This window comes from Pseudophryne corroboree, chromosome 3 (assembly GCF_028390025.1).
Source record: "Pseudophryne corroboree isolate aPseCor3 chromosome 3, aPseCor3.hap2, whole genome shotgun sequence".
Classification (NCBI taxonomy): Eukaryota; Metazoa; Chordata; class Amphibia; order Anura; family Myobatrachidae; genus Pseudophryne; species Pseudophryne corroboree.
The window spans coordinates 806,824,244-806,848,040 of NC_086446.1; the positions used below are offsets into that span (position 1 = coordinate 806,824,244).

General features: G+C 49.8%; 1 protein-coding gene, 1 non-coding gene and 1 pseudogene across 3 annotated transcripts in view; all 3 read left to right on the top strand.

Moving 5' to 3' along the window:
- Positions 1–23,797, top strand: part of TIAL1 (TIA1 cytotoxic granule associated RNA binding protein like 1) — an 86,364-nt gene that overhangs the window by 35,235 nt on the left and 27,332 nt on the right. For both annotated transcript variants that reach the window (XM_063962700.1, XM_063962701.1), the window contains 5 exons: positions 5,627–5,681; positions 6,042–6,129; positions 7,815–7,890; positions 15,195–15,303; positions 15,387–15,482. In XM_063962700.1, the coding sequence (XP_063818770.1) occupies positions 5,627–5,681; positions 6,042–6,129; positions 7,815–7,890; positions 15,195–15,303; positions 15,387–15,482 (424 nt within the window). The remainder of the gene's footprint in view (positions 1–5,626; positions 5,682–6,041; positions 6,130–7,814; positions 7,891–15,194; positions 15,304–15,386; positions 15,483–23,797) is intronic.
- Positions 21,715–21,822, top strand: LOC134899948 (U5 spliceosomal RNA; annotated as a pseudogene).
- Positions 23,431–23,547, top strand: LOC134899864 (U5 spliceosomal RNA). Its single transcript, XR_010173413.1, has one exon. It is a non-coding gene; the product is annotated as a U5 spliceosomal RNA (small nuclear RNA).

A 23,797-nucleotide genomic window follows, 5' to 3' on the forward strand; every position in this document is an offset into this window, starting at 1 on the left:
GGCAGAAGACTTCAGTCTTCAACAAGGTAGCGCACAGCACTGCAGCTGTGCGCCATTGCTACTCAGGCACACTTCACACTCCGGTCACTGAGGGTGCAGGGCGCTAGGGGGGGGCGCCCTGAGCAGCAATGTAAAACACCTTGGCTGGCGAAAATACACCACATATAACCCCCAGGGCTATATGGATGTATTTTAACCCCTGCCAGAATTCACCAAAAAGCGAGAGAAAAGGCCGCCGAGAAGGGGGCGGAGCCTATCTCCTCAGCACACGGCGCCATTTTCCATCACAGCTCCGCTGGAAGGACGTCTCCCTGACTCTCCCCTGCAGTCCTGCACTACAGAAAAGGGTAAAAAAGAGAGGGGGGGCACTAATTTGGCACAGTTTTGATAATAACAGCAGCTATAAAGGGAAAAGCACGTTATATAGTGGTATTCCTGTCTATATATAGCGCTCTGGTGTGTGCTGGCATACTCTCCCTCTGTCTCCCCAAAGGGCTAGTGGGGTCCTGTCCTCTATCAGAGCATTCCCTGTGTGTGCGCGGTGTGTCGGTACGATTGTGTCAACATGTTTGAGGAGGAAAATGAGATGGAGGCGGAGCAATTGCCTATAATAGAGTTGTCACCCCCTAGGGAGTCGACACCTGAGTGGATGAGCTTATGGAAGGAATTGCGTGACAATGTCAGCTCTTTACGAAAGACAGTTGACGATATGAGACAGCCGGCTACTCAGCTTGTGCCTGTCCAGGGGTCTCAAACGCCATCAGGGGCTCTAAAACGCCCGTTACCTCAGATGGCAGACACAGACGCCGACACGGATAGTGACTCCAGTGTCGACGATGAAGAGACGAATGTGACTTCCAGTAGGGCCACACGTTACATGATTGAGGCAATGAAAAATGTTTTACATATTTCTGATAATACAAGTACCACTAAAAAGGGTATTATGTTTGGTGAGAAAAAACTGCCTGTAGTTTTTCCTGCATCGGAGGAATTAAATGAAGTGTGTGATGAAGCGTGGGTTTCCCCCGATAAAAAACTGATAATTCCTAAAAGGTTATTGGCATCATACCCTTTCCCGCCAGAGGATAGGGCACGTTGGGAAACACCCCCTAGGGTGGATAAAGCGCTCACACGCTTGTCTAAACAGGTGGCACTACCCTCTCCTGAGACGGCCGCCCTTAAAGAACCTGCTGACAGAAAGCAGGAAAATATCCTAAAATGTATATACACTCACACAGGAGTTATACTGCGACCAGCAATCGCCTCAGCCTGGATGTGCAGTGCTGGGGTGGCTTGGTCGGATTCCCTGACGGACAATATTGATACCCTAGACAGGGACAGTATATTACTGACTATAGAGCATTTAAAAGATGCATTTCTATATATGCGTGATGCACAGAGGGATATCTGCCGACTGGCATCAAGCGTAAGTGCGCTGTCCATTTCTGCCAGAAGAGGGTTATGGACACGACAGTGGTCAGGGGATGCGGATTCCAAAAGGCATATGAAAGTATTGCCTTATAAAGGGGAGGAGTTATTTGGGGTAGGTCTATCAGACCTGGTAGCCACGGCAACTGCTGGGAAATCCACATTTTTACCCCAGGTAGCCTCTCAACATAAGAAGACGCCGTATTATCAGGCGCAGTCCTTTCGGCCCCATAAGGGCAAGCGGGCAAAAGGTTCCTCTTTTCTGCCCCGTGGCAGAGGGGGGGGGGGAAAGGCTGCAGCAAACAGCCAGTTCCCAGGAACAGAAGCCCTCTCCCGCCTCTGCCAAGTCCTCAGCATGACGCTGGGGCTTTACAAGCGGACTCAGGCACGGTGGGGGCCCGTCTCAAGAATTTCAGCGCGCAGTGGGCTCACTCGCAAGTGGACCCCTGGATCCTTCAGGTGGTATCTCAGGGGTACAAATTGGAATTCGAGACGTCTCCCCCTCGCCGTTTCCTAAAGTCTGCTTTACCGACGTCTCCCTCCGACAGGGAGGCGGTATTGGAAGCCATTCACAAGCTGTATTCCCAGCAGGTGATAATCAAGGTACCCCTCCTGCAACAGGGAAAGTGGTATTATTCCACGCTGTTTGTGGTACCGAAGCCGGACGGCTCGGTGAGACCGATTTTAAATCTAAAATCCTTGAACACTTACATACAGAGGTTCAAATTCAAGATGGAGTCACTCAGAGCAGTGATTGCGAACCTGGAAGAAGGGGATTATATGGTGTCTCTGGACATCAAGGATGCTTACCTCCATGTCCCAATTTACCCTTCTCACCAAGGGTACCTCAGGTTTGTGGTACAGAACTGTCACTATCAGTTTCAGACGCTGCCGTTTGGATTGTCCACGGCACCCCGGGTCTTTACCAAGGTAATGGCCGAAATGATGATACTCCTTCGAAGGAAGGGAGTTTTAGTTATCCCTTACTTGGACGATCTCCTGATAAGGGCAAGATCCAGGGAACAGTTGGAAGTCGGGGTAGCACTATCTCAGGTAGTGTTGCGGCAGCACGGTTGGATTCTCAATATTCCAAAATCGCAGCTGATCCCGACGACACGTCTTCTATTCCTAGGGATGATCCTGGACACAGTCCAGAAAAAGGTGTTTCTCCCGGAGGAGAAAGCCAGGGAGTTAACCGAACTAGTCAGAAACCTCCTAAAACCAGGCCAAGTGTCAGTGCATCAATGCACAAAGGTCCTGGGAAAAATGGTGGCTTCCTACGAAGCAATCCCATTCGGCAGATTCCACGCAAGAACTTTCCAGTGGGATCTGCTAGACAAATGGTCCGGGTCGCATCTTCAGATGCATCAGCGGATAACCTTGTCACCAAAGACAAGGGTGTCTCTCCTGTGGTGGTTGCAGAGTGCTCATCTTGTAGAGGGCCGCAGATTCGGCATTCAGGACTGGGTCCTGGTGACCACGGATGCCAGCCTGCGAGGCTGGGGAGCAGTCACACAGGGAAGGAATTTCCAGGGCTTGTGGTCAAGCCTGGAGACATCACTTCACATAAATATCCTGGAGCTAAGGGCCATTTACAATGCTCTAAGCCTAGCAAGACCTCTGCTTCAAGGTCAGCCTGTGTTGATCCAGTCGGACAACATCACGGCAGTCGCCCACGTAAGCAGACAGGGCGGCACAAGAAGCAGGAGGGCAATGGCAGAAGCTGCAAGGATTCTTCGCTGAGCGGAAAATCATGTGATAGCACTGTCAGCAGTGTTCATTCCGGGAGTGGACAACTGGGAAGCAGACTTCCTCAGCAGGCACGACCTCCACCCGGGAGAGTGGGGACTTCATCCAGAAGTCTTCCACATGATTGTAAACCGTTGGGAAAAACCAAAGGTGGACATGATGGCGTCCCGCCTCAACAAAAAACTGGACACGTATTGCGCCAGGTCAAGGGACCCTCAGGCAATAGCTGTGGACGCTCTGGTAACACCGTGGGTGTACCAGTCAGTGTATGTGTTCCCTTCTCTGCCTCTCATACCCAAGGTTCTGAGAATTATAAGACGGAGAGGAGTAAGAACTATACTCGTGGCTCCGGATTGGCCAAGAAGGACTTGGTACCCGGAACTTCAAGAGATGCTCACAGAGGACCCGTGGCCTCTGCCTCTAAGAAGGGACCTGCTCCAGCAAGGACCCTGTCTGTTCCAAGACTTACCGCGGCTGCGTTTGACGGCATGGCGGTTGAACGCCGGATCCTGAAGGAAAAAGGCATTCCGGAGGAAGTCATCCCTACCCTGATCAAAGCCAGGAAGGATGTAACCGCAAAGCATTATCACCGCATTTGGCGAAAATATGTTGCGTGGTGCGAGGCCAGGAAGGCCCCAACGGAGGAATTTCAACTGGGTCGATTCCTGCATTTCCTGCAAACAGGAGTGTCTATGGGCCTCAAATTGGGATCCATTAAGGTTCAGATTTCGGCCCTGTCGATTTTCTTCCAGAAAGAACTGGCTTCAATTCCTGAAGTTCAGACGTTTGTCAAGGGGGTGCTGCATATACAGCCTCCTTTTGTGCCTCCAGTGGCACCTTGGGATCTCAATGTAGTTTTGGGGTTCCTCAAATCACATTGGTTTGAACCACTTAAATCTGTGGATTTAAAATATCTCACATGGAAAGTGGCCATACTGTTGGCCCTGGCTTCGGCCAGGCGAGTGTCAGAATTGGCGGCTTTATCCTGCAAAAGCCCCTATCTGATTTTCCTTTCGGACAGGGCGGAATTGAGGACTCGTCCTCAGTTTCTCCCTAAGGTGGTGTCAGCGTTTCACCTGAACCAACCTATTGTGGTGCCTGCGGCTACTAGGGACTTAGAGGACTCCAAGTTGCTAGACGTTGTCGGGGCCCTGAAAATATATGTTCCAGGACGGCTGGAGTCAGAAAATCTGACTCGCTGTTTATCTTGTATGCACCCAACAAGCTGGGTGCTCCTGCTTCGAAGCAGACTATTGCTCGTTGGATTTGTAGTACAATTCAGCTTGCTCATTCTGTGGCAGGCCTGCCAGAGCCAAAATCTGTAAATGCCCATTCTACAAGGAAGGTGGGCTCATCTTGGGCGGCTGCCCGAGGGGTCTCGGCTTTACAACTTTGCCGAGCAGCTACTTGGTCAGGGGCAAACACGTTTGCTAAATTCTACAAATTTGATACCCTGGCTGAGGAGGACCTGGAGTTCTCTCATTCGGTGCTGCAGAGTCATCCGCACTCTCCCGCCCGTTTGGGAGCTTTGGTATAATCCCCATGGTCCTTACGGAGTTCCCAGCATCCACTAGGACGTCAGAGAAAATAAGAATTTACTTACCGATAATTCTATTTCTCGTAGTCCGTAGTGGATGCTGGGCGCCCATCCCAAGTGCGGATTGTCTGCAATACTTGTACATAGTTATTGTTAACTAAATCGGGTTATTGTTGTTGTGAGCCATCTTTCCAGAGGCTCCTCTGTTATCATGCTGTTAACTGGGTTCAGATCACAAGTTGTACGGTGTGATTGGTGTGGCTGGTATGAGTCTTACCCGGGATTCATAAATCCTTCCTTATTGTGTACGCTCATCCGGGCACAGTATCCTAACTGAGGCTTGGAGGAGGGTCATAGGGGGAGGAGCCAGTGCACACCAGGTAGTCCTAAAGCTTTCTATTTGTGCCCAGTCTCCTGCGGAGCCGCTATTCCCCATGGTCCTTACGGAGTTCCCAGCATCCACTACGGACTACGAGAAATAGAATTATCGGTAAGTAAATTCTTATTTTTCCTTCCAGGGGGATCATGGACCCCCACGAGGGAGAATAAGTGTCGGTATGCCGGCTGTCGGTATCCTGGCATCGGTATACTGTGCGCCGGGATCCCGTCAGTCGGCATACTGAATACCACCCGATAAACACACCAGCCATTCAGCTCCCATATGTAAATTAACAGGAGCTGATTGGCTGGTGTATTATCTCCTTGCACATATCACTGGTTTAACACTTCCTTATGCCATCTCCAGGTTAATACATCTGCCCCTCTGTGAGGAGACCTGCAGAACATGCACTGTGTGTGGTAATGAGGGCAGAGTTTGCAGACCTATGATGTAAGTGCTATATAATATTGGGATGTTTCTCGTCCTTACAGTAAGCATGCTGTGTGTAATAACAATCACCTGTCTTCATGCAGGAGGTGAAAGTAAATTGGGCAACGACTCCCAGCAGCCAGAAGAAAGACACTTCCAGTGAGTATCTGTCCTGTGCGGAGCAGCGCTGCTTCCTGCGGCACTCCTCTGCATTGTATGATGCTGCTGTTCATCCCTTCTTGTTGCAGGCCCCTCCAGCAGACAGTCTCTGGTTGATAGTCCTTGCGCTGTTTAGGCTGCTTCTCTTGGTATTCTCTCTCATTTATATAAATTCAGAACACTTCTATTCGGTACTGATTTAAGTATTTCCCCAAATTTCCCAGGGTGGTGGAAAGTTTTGCTCCTGATTGCGGCGATAGTACTGTGCACCTCAGCTATGTAACAGCCCGTTCCGTGCTGCCGGTAGTGTCTGCGTTTGCTGTGTGTATTGCTGTTTGGAATAATTCCCTTTCTTTTCAGATCACTTTCATGTATTTGTTGGGGATCTGAGTCCGGAAATCACCACAGAAGACATTAAATCTGCTTTTGCGCCATTTGGTAAAATATCGTAAGTATTAGAGGCTTCCTGCACTTGGTCCAGCTCCGGCCTCTCGTTTCTCTGTTGGGTTTCCTGCTGTGTTTGGTTACGGTCTGCTGTCTGTTATCTTGTTTCCTTGGGTCGTATATTACACTTGTATGAAGTTCTACTGCTTAGTCGAACATCCACTAATCTCCTATCGCTAAACCTGTAATGAAACGGTGGCCTGCGTACTCCTGCCCTGTAAAATGGGGCAGGCCGGTGACTCCTCCCGGTAATTATTAATGATGTGGGATGGGCTAATGCTTCACGTTTATATTCTGGGTCCTGTAAGTACTGGTGGCTCATTATTTGATCTAGGCCGTGGGGGGCAGAAGTCTGGGCATTCTGTGGGTTCAGTTGAAGTAGGCGTGATTATGACGCGCGCGAGTAAGATCTGCTACATGGCGCACTTACGGTAACTCCGGATGCGCTGACCTCCATTCACAACTCCATAGGGCTGTGTATTAGTGAGACTGGGTCACGAGGCGGGTGGGTACCGTTGCCAGTATTCCTAAGTTATTGCAGCGGCAACTTGTCCCCCTTTGCCCCTAATTGAATTGAGCCCTTTAAATAATATGACCCAGCCCTCTTATATCTGTGATTGGTTGGTCACCAGAGGGGAGGAGTTACCATCCAGTCATAGATTATGGCACTATGTCTGCAGCAGGCTGACTGGTCTTATACTATATAGCAGTGGCCCCGTCTCCTGCTCTTTATAGTGGGGTTCTGGGTCAGTCAGCGACTACTCATCTGTCTCTCTGGCATCTGGTCTTTACTAATAACATGCAATGTTCTTTAATGTCCTGTTGTGTTTGTTTGCTGTACACATTGGTAAGTCGGACTGTCTAGCAGGGGTGTAAGGATGCTACAGTCTTTCCTTACTCACACTCACCATTAAACTGAATAGCATTCTGATTATTTTGCAGAATTGCTGGTAGATGGACAGAATCTTGAAGGATAACTGCAAGGAACTGTGCACACACTGGAACCTCAGTTGTAGCTTTTTTATTCTCTTTTCTTTGTATTCTCATTTTATACACTTTCTATTGATAACGTTCTCTATTCAGTGCAGATTTCTCTGTAAGTTTTGTTGTTTTGTACTGGTGTGCTGAAGTATTGTTCTTTAGTATTCTCCTTTCTTAAATTTTCTGAAAATGTCAATTTTTCAAAATTTACAGCTGCCCAAACTTCAAAATGGTGGTAAAGAATTGACCAAGAAAAATAAAGAAATCTGTTAACAGGCCATGTATGCCTTTTAATTCCTATTTTTTCCTCTTTTTTCAATTTTGATATTTCATATATTTCTATATCTATAAATATTCTGCAGGCATTGCTATTAGCGAGTGCATGGTGAGCCAGGATTGCTGAGTGCTTAAGACTAGCGAGCAGAGCCTTTTATTTTGTAGTGTAATGGGCTAGGTTGCATGATTATTACATGTTAATATTAGAATTCTGTGCTGTAGATAGAACTCTAACGTGTCTGAGTCTGGAAGAGCTGGGGCAGGGAGTCAGGCGTCTTAGTGGTAGACGGAGGATATTTGAAAGTGTAAAAAGAGATGAAGGAAGGAGTGATCTTCACAATACAGTGTGTGTGGTTCCTTTTAGTATGTCATTGATGATTCGCCTCCGTACATGTGTTATAGCGTGACCAGGCTTTTGCTCTCTTCCCACAGTGATGCCAGGGTGGTGAAGGATATGGCGACTGGAAAATCCAAGGGCTACGGCTTTGTGTCGTTCTACAACAAGCTGGTGAGCTGTCCGGCTTTCCTCCTGTACTGAGCTTATTAAAGGCACGGGGCCGATTCAGAGGTGTCTGTCTGTGACTTTATGCAAATGATGCTACAGACTCCTTCCCTGGTGTACATGCGCGTGTATGAATTTGCAAGTAATGGTCAGCGTCCCTTCTGTGCCACGGCGGCCTTATTAGCCACGTGGACCAGGTCTCTACTTGGTGGATGTGATGTTTTAGCTGTACTTGTTAACGTGGTTGGGTAAGAGGTGGAAACTAGAGAGCGAGTCTGCTTGTGCATATCCAGAATTACCAGCAGAGGGAGACCGCCAAACGCCAGATATGGAAGGGGTAAGGATACAGTAACACAATGAGGGGCAGAGGTTCTGCCATCACTAATACCCCCTTTCCCCTGCCGCAATGTCCCGGGATGTGGGTCAGTGGAAAAAGGTCCCAGAAACATTACCTGGGTCCAGTGACCTGGGTAATGCTACAGTATAAGTGGGTGACCCGGGTCATCCATCCCGTTGCAAGCACCGGGAGAGGCGGATCGCCGACACTCGCTGATGATGTCATCTCCATGCAGAGGGAAAATAGGATTTTGGTACTTACCAGGTAAATCCTTTTCTTTGAATCCATAGGGGGCACTGGAGTACTCTTGGGATATGGACGGTTTCCGTAGGAACCAGGCACTGAATATTAAAATTTAGAACTCTCCTCCCCTCCATATCCCAGAGTACCTCAGTGTTTTTTACTGAGCTGAACAGGAGCGATAGAGAGGTTGACAAAGGAGAATTACATATAACATAACGGACAACAATAAAGTTGACACATAACGTGACTGACAACTAAACAGTTGGCACAATAACTGATAGAACTTGAAACTTGAACCAGTCGGTGAGAATGTGTTACCATAAGATTCCCTGAACTTACCGCAAACTAGGTAAAACTGCTCTGGGTGGGCGTCCAGTGCCCCCTATGGATTCAAAGAAAAGGATTTACCTGGTAAGTACCAAAATCCTATTTTCTTTTTCATCCACTAGGGGTCACTGGAGTACTCTTGGGACGTACCAAAGCTTCCCTCGTGGGCGGGAGAGCAGTTTGGCACCTGTAACACTAGGCGGCCAAAGCTAGATGCTGATGCCACAAACGTATCAAACTTGTAAAAGCGCACAAACGTGTGCACTGATGACCAGGTAGCCGCACGGCAAAGCTGCGTCGTAGAAGCCCCACGACCAGCTGCCCATGAAGTTCCCACAGAACGTGTGGAATGAGCTGTTACTGATGTAGGCGGCTGTAACCTAGCATGAAGGTAAGCCTGACGTATGGTCAGTTTAATCCATCTGGATAAGGTCTGCTTAGAAGCTGGCCAACCCATCTTGGCAGAATCATACAGAACAAACAACGTATCCGTCTTACGAACTGTAGACGTTCGGGACACATAAACGCGTAATGCGCGTACCACATCCAAGGTTCCAGAATTTCCTGTCAACACAGGAACTACTATTGGTTGATTGATGTGAAAAGATGACACTACCTTTGGTAGGAAAGCGGGATTCGTCCGAAGTTCCGCTGTGTCATCATGAAACACCAAATACGGTGGCTTGCATGACAAGGCACCCAAATCTGAAACACGCCTTGCCGATGCTAAGGCTAGGAGAAAAAGTGTTTTCCAAGTGAGAAACTTAATATCCACTTGTTGTAAGGGTTCAAAATATGAAGACTGTAAGAAATCTAAAACCAGATTCAAGTCCCATGGCGCTGTAGGTGGAATGAATGGAGGCTGTACTCTGAGGACACCTTGCAGAAAAGTGTGTACAGACGGCAATAGAGCCAATCGTCTTTGAAAGTAAATTGACAAAGCAGATACCTGCACCTTTAGTGTAAATAAACGCAGTCCTCCATCTAACCCCGTCTGTAGAAATAACAAAAGACGGGATAACTTGAAAGATGATGTCAGAAACTTCCGATCCTCACACCAACCTATATAGACATGCCAGATTCTGTAATTATGAGCTGCCGTAACTGGCTTCCTAGCTCGTAACATGGTTGGTATAACCGATTCTGGAATGCCCTCTCTCCTTAAGAGGGCGGTCTCAACAGCCACCCCGTCAAACGCAGCCGCGCTAAATCGGGGTAAAGGAACGGACCTTGTTGTAACAGGTCCGGACGAAGTGGGAGCGGCCAAGGCTCGTCTGCGAGTAGTCCTCGGAGATCCGAGAACCAAGCTCTCCGAGGCCAATGAGGCGCCACTAGTATGACTGTGACAGACTCTTTTGATCCGTTTTAGCAACAGAGGGAGCAGCGGAAACGGTGGAAACAGGTACACGAGGCTGTACGGCCACGCGACGGTGAGAGCATCCACCGCCACTGCCTTTGGATCTCGCGTTCTGGACACATACTGGGGCGTTTGGTGATTGTGGCGAGATGCCATCAGGTCCACTTGAGGGTAACCCTACCTCTGGGCCAACATGTGAAACACTTCTGGATGTAATGCCCATTCTCCTGGATAAAAATCCGGACTGCTGAGATAATCCGCTTCCCAGTTGTCCACTCCCGGAATGAACACTGCCGACAACATCACTTGGTGACGCTCGGCCCAATTGAGGATTCGAGCTACTTCTCGCATTGCTATGCGGCTTCTCGTTCCTCCTTGTTTGTTGATGTATGCGACCGCCGTCGCATTGTCCGACTGCACCTGGACAGGCTGAGACCGAAGAATGTGCACTGCTTGTCGTAGCACATTGTAAATTGCCCGGAGTTCCAGGACATTTATAGACAGCAATCTTTCGTGAGCCGCCCAGAGACCCTGGAGCTGACAATTTTGAACTACAGCTCCCCAACCTCTGAGACTCGCGTCCGTCGTTAGAATTATCCAATTCCAGGCGCCGAACCGTTTCCCTGCGGTCAGATTGTGTACATTGAGCCACCAGAGCAGAGATACTCTTGCCCTTGGCGACAACCTCACTCTGTGGTGAATCTGCAGATGCGAGCCCGACCACTGTGCCAGCACATCCAGTTGAAAAGGACGTGAGTGAAGTCTCCCGAACTGAAGCGCTTCGAAAGCTGCCACCATTGTGCCTAAGAGGCGAATGCACAAATGTACCGAGACTGTGCGTGGCTTGAGCACCAATCGAACCAGATGACGAATGATCTGTACTTTCTGCTTTGGTAGGTAAATTCTTTGATTTACCGTATCGAGAATCATACCTAGGAATTGCAGTCGTTGAGACGGAATCAGATGTGATTTCTTGAAGTTGACAATCCAACCGTGCTGAACTAGGACATCGTACGTTAGCAACGCATGATGGAGGAGCATCTGTTGAGACGGAGCTTTGATGAGCAGATCGTCCAAGTACGGAACTATTATCACTCCCAGGGATCTGATATGAGCGATCATCACAGACATCACTTTGGTGAATACCCGAGGCGCTGACGAGAGGCCAAATGGTAGAGCCTGAAACTGGTAATAGTTCTGCCGGATTGCAAACCGCAAGAACCTCTGATGAGGTGGCCAAATCGGAATGTGTAAATACGCATCTTTGAGATCCAGCGCAATCATGAATTCCTGTGGCTCTAAACCTGCAATTACCGACCGCAGAGATTCCATCTTGAATCTGTAGTAAGTGACGTACTGATTGAGGCCCTTTAAGTTCAGTAATGGCCTGACCGAGCAATCCGGCTTTGGTACCACAAACAGACTGGAATAATAACCCTGCCCCTGTTGGTGTACAGGGACCGGAATCAAAACTGCTGACTCCAGCAGAGACTAAATGGCAAGTTGCAGAACCGCCCGTTTGTCGTCCGACACAGGCAGTCCTGTCTTGAAAAACCGCAGTGGCGGGAGACAGTCGAACTCTATTTTGTAACCTTTGAGCACTAAATTGCGGATCCAGCCATCTGTGGACGTCTGGAACCACGCCAAATGGAACGTCTGAAGGCATGCTCCCACAACTGGAGATCCAAGATGGACTGGGAGTCCGTCATGCCACTGGCTTGTCGGTGACCTTAGCGTCTTGACGACTGGCGTTGGTTTGTTGGAAACCACGCCCTCGACCTCGTCTACCGGCCGTGGCTGGTCCCCTACCACGGCCTCGAAAGGGCTGAGGCCGAAATGATTTGAACGCCGGGCCCGAGTATTTCCGCCTAGGCGCCGTTGGAGGCAATGGTAAGAAAACAGACTTACCACCTGTGGCCTCAGCAATCCATTTGTCCAATTCAGGACCAAACAACTTCTCGCCACCGTAAGGTAACGCCTCTATACCTCTTTTGACCTCCGCCTCCGCTTGCCAAGAGCGCAGCCAGAGTGCTCGTCATGCTGCAACTAGCGACGATGAAAGGCGAGAAGTGAGCTGACAGACGTCAGTAGAAGCTGTACATAAATAATCAGCAGCTTCCCAGATTTGATCAGCGAGAAGTATAAGGTGATCGTCATGTAGCGCGTTAGTTACCCAAATGCCAACCAAACCAGGTCTAAGTAACACTCCTGCTGCTATATACATGGATTTTAGCATAGCTTCAATTTTACGGTCTGAAGGGTCTTTAAGCGTAGTAGCCGTTGGTACTGGTATAGTTAATTTCTTTGTAAGTTTAGACACAGACGAATCCACCAATGGCGGATTCTCCCATGTAGCTGTCACAGACTCCGGAAACGGGTAACTAGACTTAAATCTGCGAGGTATAGAAAACCGTTTATCCGGATTCTTTCGTGTTTCCAGTAACATCTTCTTAAGAGATTCCGAAACCGGAAAACACATCGGAGTCCTCTGTCGTTTAGCAAAGACGACTTCATCATTTGTCAGAGGCTCCTCAGATTCTGTAAACTTCAGAGACTGACGCACCGCTCTGATGAGATTATCAATGCCTGGGCTGTCAAAATCTTCACTATCGGACTGCTGGTCTACTTCGCCCTCCTCACCGTCATCTTGCGCAAAGAGGTCTGGCATAGAATCATCAGACTGTAACATAGCAGAAACTGGTAAATCATAAGACAAAGTAAATTTATCCCTGTCGAGCGGCAGCCAATTCTGATTGCAATCCAGCCATGACATCTGCTAGCATAGCCCATGGAGGGTCCGGGGATGAAACCGGCTTAGACAGTGGAGCAGAGATTGTATTCGTAGCTGAATCCACAAAACATACTGCGCATGTGGTAGAACCATCCGGTAATACACTGTCACAGACATGGCAGTGCTTTTTTGGTTTTGCCGGTGCCTTACTCATTATGCAGACAGACAATACAACATACAAAGACAGACAACCTGCACGACTCAGTAAATAGTACTATGGTGTCTCTCTCTCTCTCTATATATATATATATATATATATATATATATATATATATATATATATATATATATATATATATATATATATATATACATACATACATACATACATACATACATATACATAGATATATATATATATATACACATATACATACATAGATATATATATATATATATATACACACACATATATATACACATATATATCTGGCAAAGTGTAGTGCACGTGGCCAGTACTATATGAAACTGATCCCAAATTCCCACCAACACCCCTGCGCCTCCGGTGGAGTAGAGATGTAGTACAGGAACGTTCTGGAATCACAAACTGGAAGACAGGAAGCAAGATTAAAATGGCCACCATGCCTCACAGTGCAGGGTATATGTAACAAGTGCAGCCAACCCTGTAATATAGGCTTAACAGCCTATTTCATCAATGTCACCCTTATGCAGCCCTCCGCTAATGTCATCACCCCCCCCCCCCCCTCCTGCTCCCTCCCCCGTGGCCCGTGTACCGCTGTCTGAGCGGGAATTACCGGGGCGCGGGTATCTCACTCCCAGCGCAATCAGGGTGCAGGGAGCCGGGGAGCGCTGTAATGGAGAGCAGTCCTACAGCGGCGGCCGGCAGGTGTGAGCGGCGGGTGAGCGGCGGGTGAGCGCGGCGGCCGGCGGGTGTGCGCGACGGCCGGCGGGTCTCAGCGGTGGAGGCGGCGCTGCTCGGAGCGGTTGCCGGGGCGGCCTGTCAGGAGAGGCGGGCGCAGTGAGAGCTCAGTGAACCTTGTCCCCACACCCCAAGCATACCTGACTCCAGAAGCGAAGGCTGTGACGGGGCTTCTATCTGTAAGCTCCGCCCAGCTGTAGCAGCAGTCAGGGAATGAGCTGCGTGTGGCTGTGAGGGTGCTCTTTGTGAGGACCGACACGCCATGCGCTGCTCCGTGCAGCGGCACTATCCCGGACCCAAGTTTTTACAGAAACTGGGAAGGGATGTGCTGTGAGCAAAAAATGTAAAAGTAGAAAAAAAAAATTAAAAATAAAAATATTCAAAGTAGTGTGGTTAAGCTCCACACAAGCCTGTTGCTACGAGAAGCACAGAAAAAACACTGATGTACTCTGGGATATGGAGCGGAGAGAGTTCTAAATTTTAATATTCAGTGCCTGGTTCCTACGGAAACCATCCATATCCCAAGAGTACTCCAGTGACCCCTAGTGGATGAAAAAGAAAAATGGGCACACGGGTTCAGTGTAAACAGATGGAAGAGTTAGTTTAAACAGGGTCTGGTCCAGGTTGGATCAGTGTCTGGAAACCCAGATCAGACCCAGAATTTACACATACAGAAATCCTAGTGGCACATGGGGGACTTCCATTGTTATCGTTTCCGCTCACACCACCCGGGGGTAGTAAGCTGAAATGCGCAAAAAGTGACTTGTTTGAGTGCTCAAATGGTACGTTTTGCGTCACGCCCATTAGTTTGATTGGATTTAGCAGCTTTATCGGCTAAACCCAACCTCTCTGGGTGTGATCAGCACAAAAAAAAGTCTTACAAAAAAAACTATTGAATCATGCCTGGCAATCTCCCATCACTTTAGACGGGAGACCGGACACGCAAAATAATTGAATTCCCTCCCATGGTTTTCAAGTACACCTGTCTCCAGATAATTTCTGCTCTCACCATGTGCTGTGTACGCACTGCCTGACGTCACAACTTCACCAGACCAGTCCTGAACTCCAGGGTGGGGGAATGGGGGATAGTGGTTTCTTAAAAAGCAAAAATCTAGAAAGAAATGTCCTATAAAGCTGAGAGGAGCTACAGGTTTCACAGGCTTTCAGTGTGTCTGTGGATATTCCCCTCCTCTTCCCTCAGGGTCTCTGAAATCAGGCCAGAGGTGTTCGCTTTAACCTGTGTCAATGGGGGGAACCATTTCTCAGTGTACAAGTGACTTCCTGTGTTAGCTGTGGGACTCTGATCCTGGTTTATCAGTCTCTGCACTGATGCCTTATTGCCCAGCCCTTATCCCTCAATGTTTCCTGCCTACAGGATGCTGAAAACGCCATTGTTCACATGGGCGGCCAGTGGTTAGGTGGACGGCAGATCAGAACTAACTGGGCAACTCGCAAACCGCCTGCGCCAAAGAGCACCCAGGAAAGTGAGTATGGTGGTCCTGCCAGGATGGCTGCTGTCAGTGTGTCACCGTACAGCTGTCTGGTAACTGCCGCACTCTTTCTCTAGATAACACTAAGCAGCTGAGGTTTGAAGATGTCGTCAACCAGTCCAGCCCAAAGAATTGTACTGTGTACTGTGGTGGAATCGGCTCTGGCCTTACTGGTAAGTCTGCGTGCTGATGCCTGTCAGATCCCACCCCCCCACTCGCTTATCTGATCCCCCCTCCTCTGTATCCCCCTGTATCAGTACAGGCCCCACTCTCTTATCTGATCCCCCCCCTCCCTCCTCTGTATCCCCCCCTCCCTCCTCTGTATCCCCCTGTATCAGCTCAGCACAGGCCCCACTCTCTTATCTGATCCCCCCCTCCCTCCTCTGTATCCCCCTGTATCAGTACAGGCCCCACTCTCTTATCTGATCCCCCCCCCTCCCTCCTCTGTATCCCCCTGTATCAGTACAGGCCCCACTATCTTATCTGATCCCCCCCCCCCCTCCTCTGTATCCCCCTGTATCAGTACAGGCCCCACTCTCTTATCTGATCCCCTCCTCTGTATCCCCCCCTCCCTCCTCTGTATCCCCCTGTATCAGTACAGGCCCCACTCTTATCTGATCCCCCCTCCCTCCTCTGTATCCCCCCCCTCCTCTGTATCCCCCTGTATCAGTACAGCCCCCACTCTCTTATCTGATCCCCCCTCCCTCCTCTGTATCCCCCTGTATCAGTACAGGCCCCACTCTCTTATCTGATCCCCCCCCTCCCTCCTCTGTATCCCCCCCCCTCCTCTGTATACCCCTGTATCAGTACAGGCCCCACTCTCTTATCTTATCCCCCCCCCCTCCTCTGTATCCCCCTGTATCAGTACAGGCCCCACTCTCTTATCTGATCCCCCCCTCGCTCCTCTGTATCCCCCCCCCCTCCCTCATCTGTATCCCCCCCCTCCCTCCTCTGTATCCCCCCCCCCCCTCCCTCCTCTGTATCCCCCCCCCCTCCCTCCTCTGTATCCCCCTGCATCAGTACAGACCCCACTCTCTTATCTGATCCCCCCCCCCTCCTTCCTCTGTATCCCCCCCCCTCCCTCCTCTGTATCTCCCCCCCCCCCTCCTCTGTATCTCTCCCCCCCCTCCTCTGTATCTCCCCCCCCTCCTCTGTATCTCCCCCCCCTCCTCTGTATCTCCCCCCCCTCCTCTGTATCTCCCCCCCCCCTCCTCTGTATCTCCCCCCCCCTCCTCTGTATCTCCCCCCCCCCTCCTCTGTATCTCCCCCCCCCCTCCTCTGTATCTCCCCCCCCCCCCTCCTCTGTATCTCCCCCCCCCCCCCCCCCCCCCCCCCTCCTCTGTATCCCCCTGTATCAGTACAGGCCCCACTCTCTTATCTGATCCCCCCCCTCCCTCCTCTGTATCCCCCCCCTCCTCTGTATCCCCCTGTATCAGTACAGACCCCACTCTCTTATCTGATCCCCCCCCTCCTTCCTCTGTATCCCCCCCTCCCTCCTCTGTATCTCCCCCCCTCCCTCCTCTGTATCTCCCCCCCCCCCCTCCTCTGTATCCCCCCCCCTCCTCTGTATCCCCCCCCCCCCTCCTCTGTATCCCCCCCCCCCTCCTCTGTATCCCCCCCCCCCCCCCTCCTCTGTATCCCCCTGTATCAGTACAGGCCCCACTCTCTTATCTGATCCCCCCCCCTCCCTCCTCTGTATCCCCCCCCCTCTCTGTATCCCCCCCCTCTCTGTATCCCCCCCCCCCTCCCTCCTCTGTATCTCCCCCCCCCCCTCCTCTGTATATCCCCCCCCCCCTCCTCTGTATCCCCCCCCCCCCTCCTCTGTATCCCCCCCCCCCCCCCTCCTCTGTATCCCCCTGTATCAGTACAGGCCCCACTCTCTTATCTGATCCCCCCCCTCCCTCCTCTGTATCCCCCTGTCTCAGTACAGGCCCCACTCTCTTATCTGATCCCCCCTCCCTCCTCTGTATTCCCCCCCTCCTCTGTATCCCCCTGTATCAGTACAGGCCCCACTCTCTTATCTGATCCCCCCCTCCCTCCTTTGTATCCCCCTGTCTCAGTACAGGCCCCACTCTCATCTGATCCCCCCCTCCCTCCTCTGTATCCCCCCCTTTCTCCTCTGTATCCTCTTGTATCAGTACAGGCCCCCCCCACTCTCTTATCTGATCCCCCCCTCCCTCCCTCCCTCCTCTGTATTTCCCCCCCCCCCCCCCCCCCCCCCTCCTCTGTATCCCCCTGTATCAGTACAGGCCCCACTCTTATCTGACCCCCCCCCCCCCTCCCTCCTTTGTATCCCCCCCCCCCCCCCCTCCTCTGTATCCCCCTGTATCAGTACAGCCCCCACTCTCTTATCTGATCCCCCCCCCCCCCCCCTCCCTCCTCTGTATCCCCCTGTCTCAGTACAGGCCCCACTCTCTTATCTAATCCCCCCTCCCTCCTCTGTATTCCCCCCCTCCTCTGTATCCCCCTGTATCAGTACAGGCCCCACTCTCTTATCTGATCCCCCCCCTCCTCTGTATCCCCCCTCCCTCCTCTGTATCCCCCTGTATCAGTACAGGCCCCACTCTCTTATCTGATCCCCCCCTCCCTCCTCTGTATCCCCCTGTCTCAGTACAGGCCCCACTCTCTTATCTGATCCCCCCTCCCTCCTCTGTATACCCCCTTTTCTCTAACGTCCTAAGTGGATGCTGGGGACTCCGTCAGGACCATGGGGATTAGCGGCTCCGCAGGAGACAGGGCACAAAAATAAAGCTTTAGGATCAGGTGGTGTGTACTGGCTCCTCCCCCTATGACCCTCCTCCAAGCCTCAGTTAGGTTTTTGTGCCCGTCCGAGCAGGGTGCAATCTAGGTGGCTCTCCTAAAGAGCTGCTTAGAAAAAGTTTTTAGGTTTCTTATTTTCAGTGAGTCCTGCTGGCAACAGGCTCACTGCATCGAGGGACTTAGGGGAGAGAAGTGAACTCACCTGCGTGCAGGATGGATTGGCTTCTTAGGCTACTGGACACCATTAGCTCCAGAGGGAGTCGGAACACAGGTCTCACCCTGGGGTTCGTCCCGGAGCCGTGCCGCCGACCCCCCTTGCAGATGCCGAAGATTGAAGAGGTCCAGAAACAGGCGGCAGAAGACTTTTCAGTCTTCATGAGGTAGCGCACAGCACTGCAGCTGTGCGCCATTGTTGTCAGCACACTTCACACAGCGGTCACTGAGGGTGCAGGGCGCTGAGGGGGGCGCCCTGGGCAGCAATGTATAATACCTTTTTTATGGCTAAAAATACATCACATATAGCCCTTGAGGCTATATGGATGTATTTAACCCCTGCCAGGTCTCAGAAAAACGGGAGAAGAAGCCCGCCGAAAAGGGGGCGGGGCCTATTCTCCTCAGCACACGGCGCCATTTTCCCTCACAGAAATGCTGGTGGGAAAGCTCCCAGGCTCTCCCCTGCACTGCACTACAGAAACAGGGTTAAAACAGAGAGGGGGGGCACTTATTTGGCGATATGTATATATATATTAAAATGCTATAAGGGAAAAACACTTATATAAAGGTTGTCCCTGTATAATTATAGCGTTTTTGGTGTGTGCTGGCAAACTCTCCCTCTGTCTCCCCAAAGGGCTAGTGGGGTCCTGTCCTCTATCAGAGCATTCCCTGTGTGTGTGCTGTGTGTCGGTACGTGTGTGTCGACATGTATGAGGACGATGTTGGTGAGGAGGCGGAGCAATTGCCTGAAATGGTGATGTCACTCTCTAGGGAGTCGACACCGGAATGGATGGCTTATTTAAGGAATTACGTGATAATGTCAACACGCTGCAAGGTCGGTTGACGACATGAGACGGCCGGCAAACAAATTAGTACCTGTCCAGGCGTCTCAAACACCGTCAGGGGCTGTAAAACGCTCATTTACCTCAGTCGCTCGACACAGACACGGACACTGACTCCAGCGTCGACGGTGAAGAAACAAACGTATTTTCCTTTAGGGCCACACGTTACATGTTAAGGGCAATGAAGGAGGTGTTACATATTTCTGATACTACAAGTACCACAAAGAAGGGTATTATGTGGGGTGTGAAAAAACTACCTGTAGTTTTTCCTGAATCAGATAAATTAAATGAAGTGTGTGATGATGAGTGGGTTTCCCCCGATAGAAAATTATTGGCGGTATACCTTTTCCCGCCAGAAAACACCCTTTAGGGTGGATAAGGCGCTCACACGCTTATCAAAACAAGTGGCGGTACCGTCTCCAGATAGGGCTGCCCTCAAGGAGCCAGCTGAGAGGCTGGAAAATATCCTAAAAAGGTATATACACACATACTGGTGTTATACTGCGACCAGCGATCGCCTCAACCTGGATGTGCAGCGCTGGGGTGGATTGGTCGGATTCCCTGACTGAAAATATTGATACCCTGACAGGGACAGTATTTTATTGACTATAGAGCATTTAAAAGATGCATTTCTATATATGCGAGATGCACAGAGGGATATTTGCACTCTGGCATCAAGAGTAAGTGCGATGTCCATATCTGCCAGAAGATGTTTATGGACACGACAGTGGTCAGGTGATGCAGATTCCAAACGGCACATGGAAGTATTGCCGTATAAAGGGGAGGAGTTATTTGGGGTCGGTCCATCGGACCTGGTGGCCACGGCAACAGCTGGAAAATCCATCTTTCTTTTTCATCCACTAGGGGTCACTGGAGTACTCTTGGGATATGGACGGGCGGAGCCGAACAAAGGCACTGAATATTCAAATTTAGGACCCTCCCACCCCTCCATATCCCCGAGTACCTCAGTGTACTGTCCCAGTGTTTTTTCGGTGCTCACAGCACGAACATCGGCTTGTGGTATAGCCACACTTGGATTTTTATTTTTAAATTTTATTTTTAATTTTTATTTTTACAACTTAGCACATCCCTTCCCAGTTTCTGAAAAAACATGGGTCCGGGATAGTGCCGCTGCACGGGCAGCGCATGGCGTGTCGGTCCTCACAAAGAGCACCCTCACAGCCACAGACAGCATGGCGTATCGGTCCTCACAAAGAGCACCCTCACGGCCACAGACAGCACTGCTTCTACAAACAGCAGCCAGGACTAGAGAGCTGGACGGGCTTGCAAAAAGCCGTCGCAGCCAATAGATCACTGGAAGCTGACTGCGTCACAAGGACTACAGAGCTGACGGAGCTTACACAACGAAGCCCCGTTGCAGCCATGAGTCACACCACTGAAGCTGGACGGAGCTTATACAGAAAGTCCCGCCACAGCCAGAAGTTACAGAAAGGTAGGCTGGGGAGCGGGGCGGTCAGCGCAGGCTGCCGCCCCGCTATGTGTGGGTTAATGTGAATACAATACAGCTCCGTCCCGCCGCACAGCAGGGGGAGCTCATACCCGCCAAGACAGCCACTACCTTCTGAGGAGACAAGCCGTCCCAGTGCTCCGGCAGCCGCCAACTCCGTCCTGCCGCATAGCAGGGGGAGATCAGACGACGCTAAACAGCCGCTATGTATCACACAGACGGGGACATCAAGCCGCCCGTCCCAGCGCTCCGGTCGCCGCCAAGCTCCCTCCTGCCGCAGCAGGGGGAGTTCATACGAAGCAGCTGCTCCGTCTGACATCAGGCCGCCCGTCCCAGCGCTCCGGTAGCCGCCAGTCCGTCCTGCCGCACACTGGGCTCCGTACGGCTGCACAGCAGGTAAGCCATACTTAGTACCAGTATGACCGCCGCTCCGTCACGGCCTGCAAATGCCAGGGCAGGCTTCCAACACGGCCGCCCAGCTACGTCCGGCCGCCCATCAGTCTCACTACAGAGACGATCACAAGTGCAGGCTTCCCGCAGATGATCATAGGGGGGGAAGAGGCACGGTGGAAGCTGGCGGATATATGACCAGCTGGGTATATATATATTTATATATATATATCTATCACAGATATAAGCTTGTTACCGATACTGACAGTAATAATTGAACTATATTACTGGCTGTGATTTTCAGAGTTTAACCTATATTAATGGCTGCTATTAACAAAGCTAGGGAGCCTATATTAATATATTAATATTAATGTCTGATGTGATCATGGCCTATCAGCTTATATATATATTTATTCATAGAACAGTTGTAACCGTCCTGTGGTTATACTGTATAATAACCTATACGGAAAGGTCAGCATGGCAAACGGGCCATTTTAACCATGCTGCCTGTTGTTTTCCAGTTTGTGATTCTGGAACATTCCTGCCCTACATCTCTAAGCCACTGGAGGCGCAGGGGTGTTAGTGGGAAATTTTAATCGGCATGTAAACTGTTTTTCTACATGATTCTAGAACATTCCTGCCCTACATCTCTAAGCCACCAGAGGCGTAGGGGGGTTAGTAGGAATTTGGTTCGGGTTTCATAGGCCATGTGAACTGCTTTTCACATAAAGATTACTCTGTTTTTTCTTCACAGCGAATAAATCTTTAGTTTTACTAAAGATTTCCGTAGAGAGAATCAACCTTGAGTTTAATATTATTATGCTGTTCACCAATACAATATATATATATGACATGATAACGTCATAAGGCGTGCAATGGCTGTCCGTGGCCTATTGGGGTGTCTGTCTGCATAGCGAGTAAGGCTCTAGTACAGACCAAAAAAAAATAACATTGGCATCGGAGTCTCGGAAGTTATTCCGCCAGCTCTAACAAAAGACAGTTTTCCAGAGGAATTCCCTTTGGGTACCACAGTGCTTATTTAACTGGTCTTATAATGTAATGCACGATTCTATGTCGAATCTCACACCGATAACCACGAGTGAGAAGGGTTCATTAGACCAGCACTCAGATAGTGCAGGGTTGTTGCGAACATACATTGCTAAATTACAGGGAGTCAATGTCTCCATTGTTCCACTTAGTAGACTTTGACCACTATTTAATCGTTTACAATATGACGCCATCCGACATTGGTAAATGCGTCTGTGTCAAACATAAAGACCCATGAAACATTTGGGTCACTAGACATTACGGTTAAAAGAAGCTACAGAGTATATCTGTAAAGCTTCTAACGACGTTTCATCGTCGCCAGTTCAGCACGACAAGGCCACAGCTTGTTGGTCCTACATTTGATATTCAGCCGTTAATCGAAACGGAATTCTTGTGCCGGCATTTAATCCCTTTAGACTTCAGTTTCAAGGCGGTGATACAAACACTCACGCCTTGTAACGACAGGTCGCTACGGTCTGCAAGCCAGTAGTTGATGACCTCTTTTCCAATTGTGGGAGCGCGTCTTTACATGTTACCTTTGCGGGGTTTCCAGACTTCAACAGGGTCATGACTGCCTCTGTCGAACGGATTGGCAGGTAGCCATTTGGTCTCTACTGGGTTTCAGCTGTCTTTATAATACAGGCAGAGTCAGGGTGGCTTATTCCCCTCTGGTTGGGGTAACCAATCCATACAGCTCCGTCGCAGTTGCAATCAACAAATCACTTACTGCAGTTTGAAAATGGATTTGCTGCAGGTAGTATTGGCATATTGGAGCCACAAAATACTGGCATTTGCAATGCGTATATACCCATTCCGGTTTGTTCATCACAGGTTTTAGCGTTTGCAATTCGCCACAACCATTAACCATTTCATGTCTACCGTTGCTTATCGCTTTGGGTATTTACCAAAAGTGATGTTGGGATGATAGCTCATCTCACATACGAACTCTGTCTCAACAAAGTTCCTCTAAACTTGCGCTACTAAGGTATACTGCGGTAGCAGATCAAGTTCGAAAACAATCGCATCTAATTCCGTCTAAACGATGTCAATGCCTAGGTAAGATGATAAATACGGTAAATCAAAGACTTTTACCTACTACACCAGCAATAACAAATGTACGTCTAGTAATTAGTGCAAAACACGCACACTAGCGGTACATTGGTGTATTCACCTATTACGAATAACGATGTGTTTTCAATTTAGTTCGCCACCCTTCACTCGCGTTTCCCACAGAGGGAAAAGGGTGCATATACTCTGGACGACAGTCGCAGAGGGTCAGGATTTGTAGTTAAAATTAGCAACAAAGGTTCTAAAACACGACAGATTGCTGTCGATAAATGTCCTAGAACTCTGGGCATTTTACAATGCAATACATAATTCGCTTTCAGTCTGACCAGGTATATACTCTGGTTTCTCTTCAGAACGAATAAATCTTTCGCCTTTTACTAAAGATTTCGGTGGAGAGGAACAACCATGAGTTTCATGTAAATTTTTGATGCATGTCCCACGCTGGCCTTAAGCAGTCAAACAAGGCAACGGCAGTTGCATACACAACAACCAGTGAGAACCAAGTAGCCGCATGGCAATGCGGCAGGTAACTCAGATCCTCAATGGCTCAGAACACCATTATGTGAAAATGTCAAGAGATCATTATGTGAGTGGACATCTGTTAGACAGAGGATCTCACCCGTCAGGATTTGGATCCTGAAAACTGGACATTAAATCTAGAGGTGTTTCATATGTGAGTCCACAGAAGGGGGTTACCCTC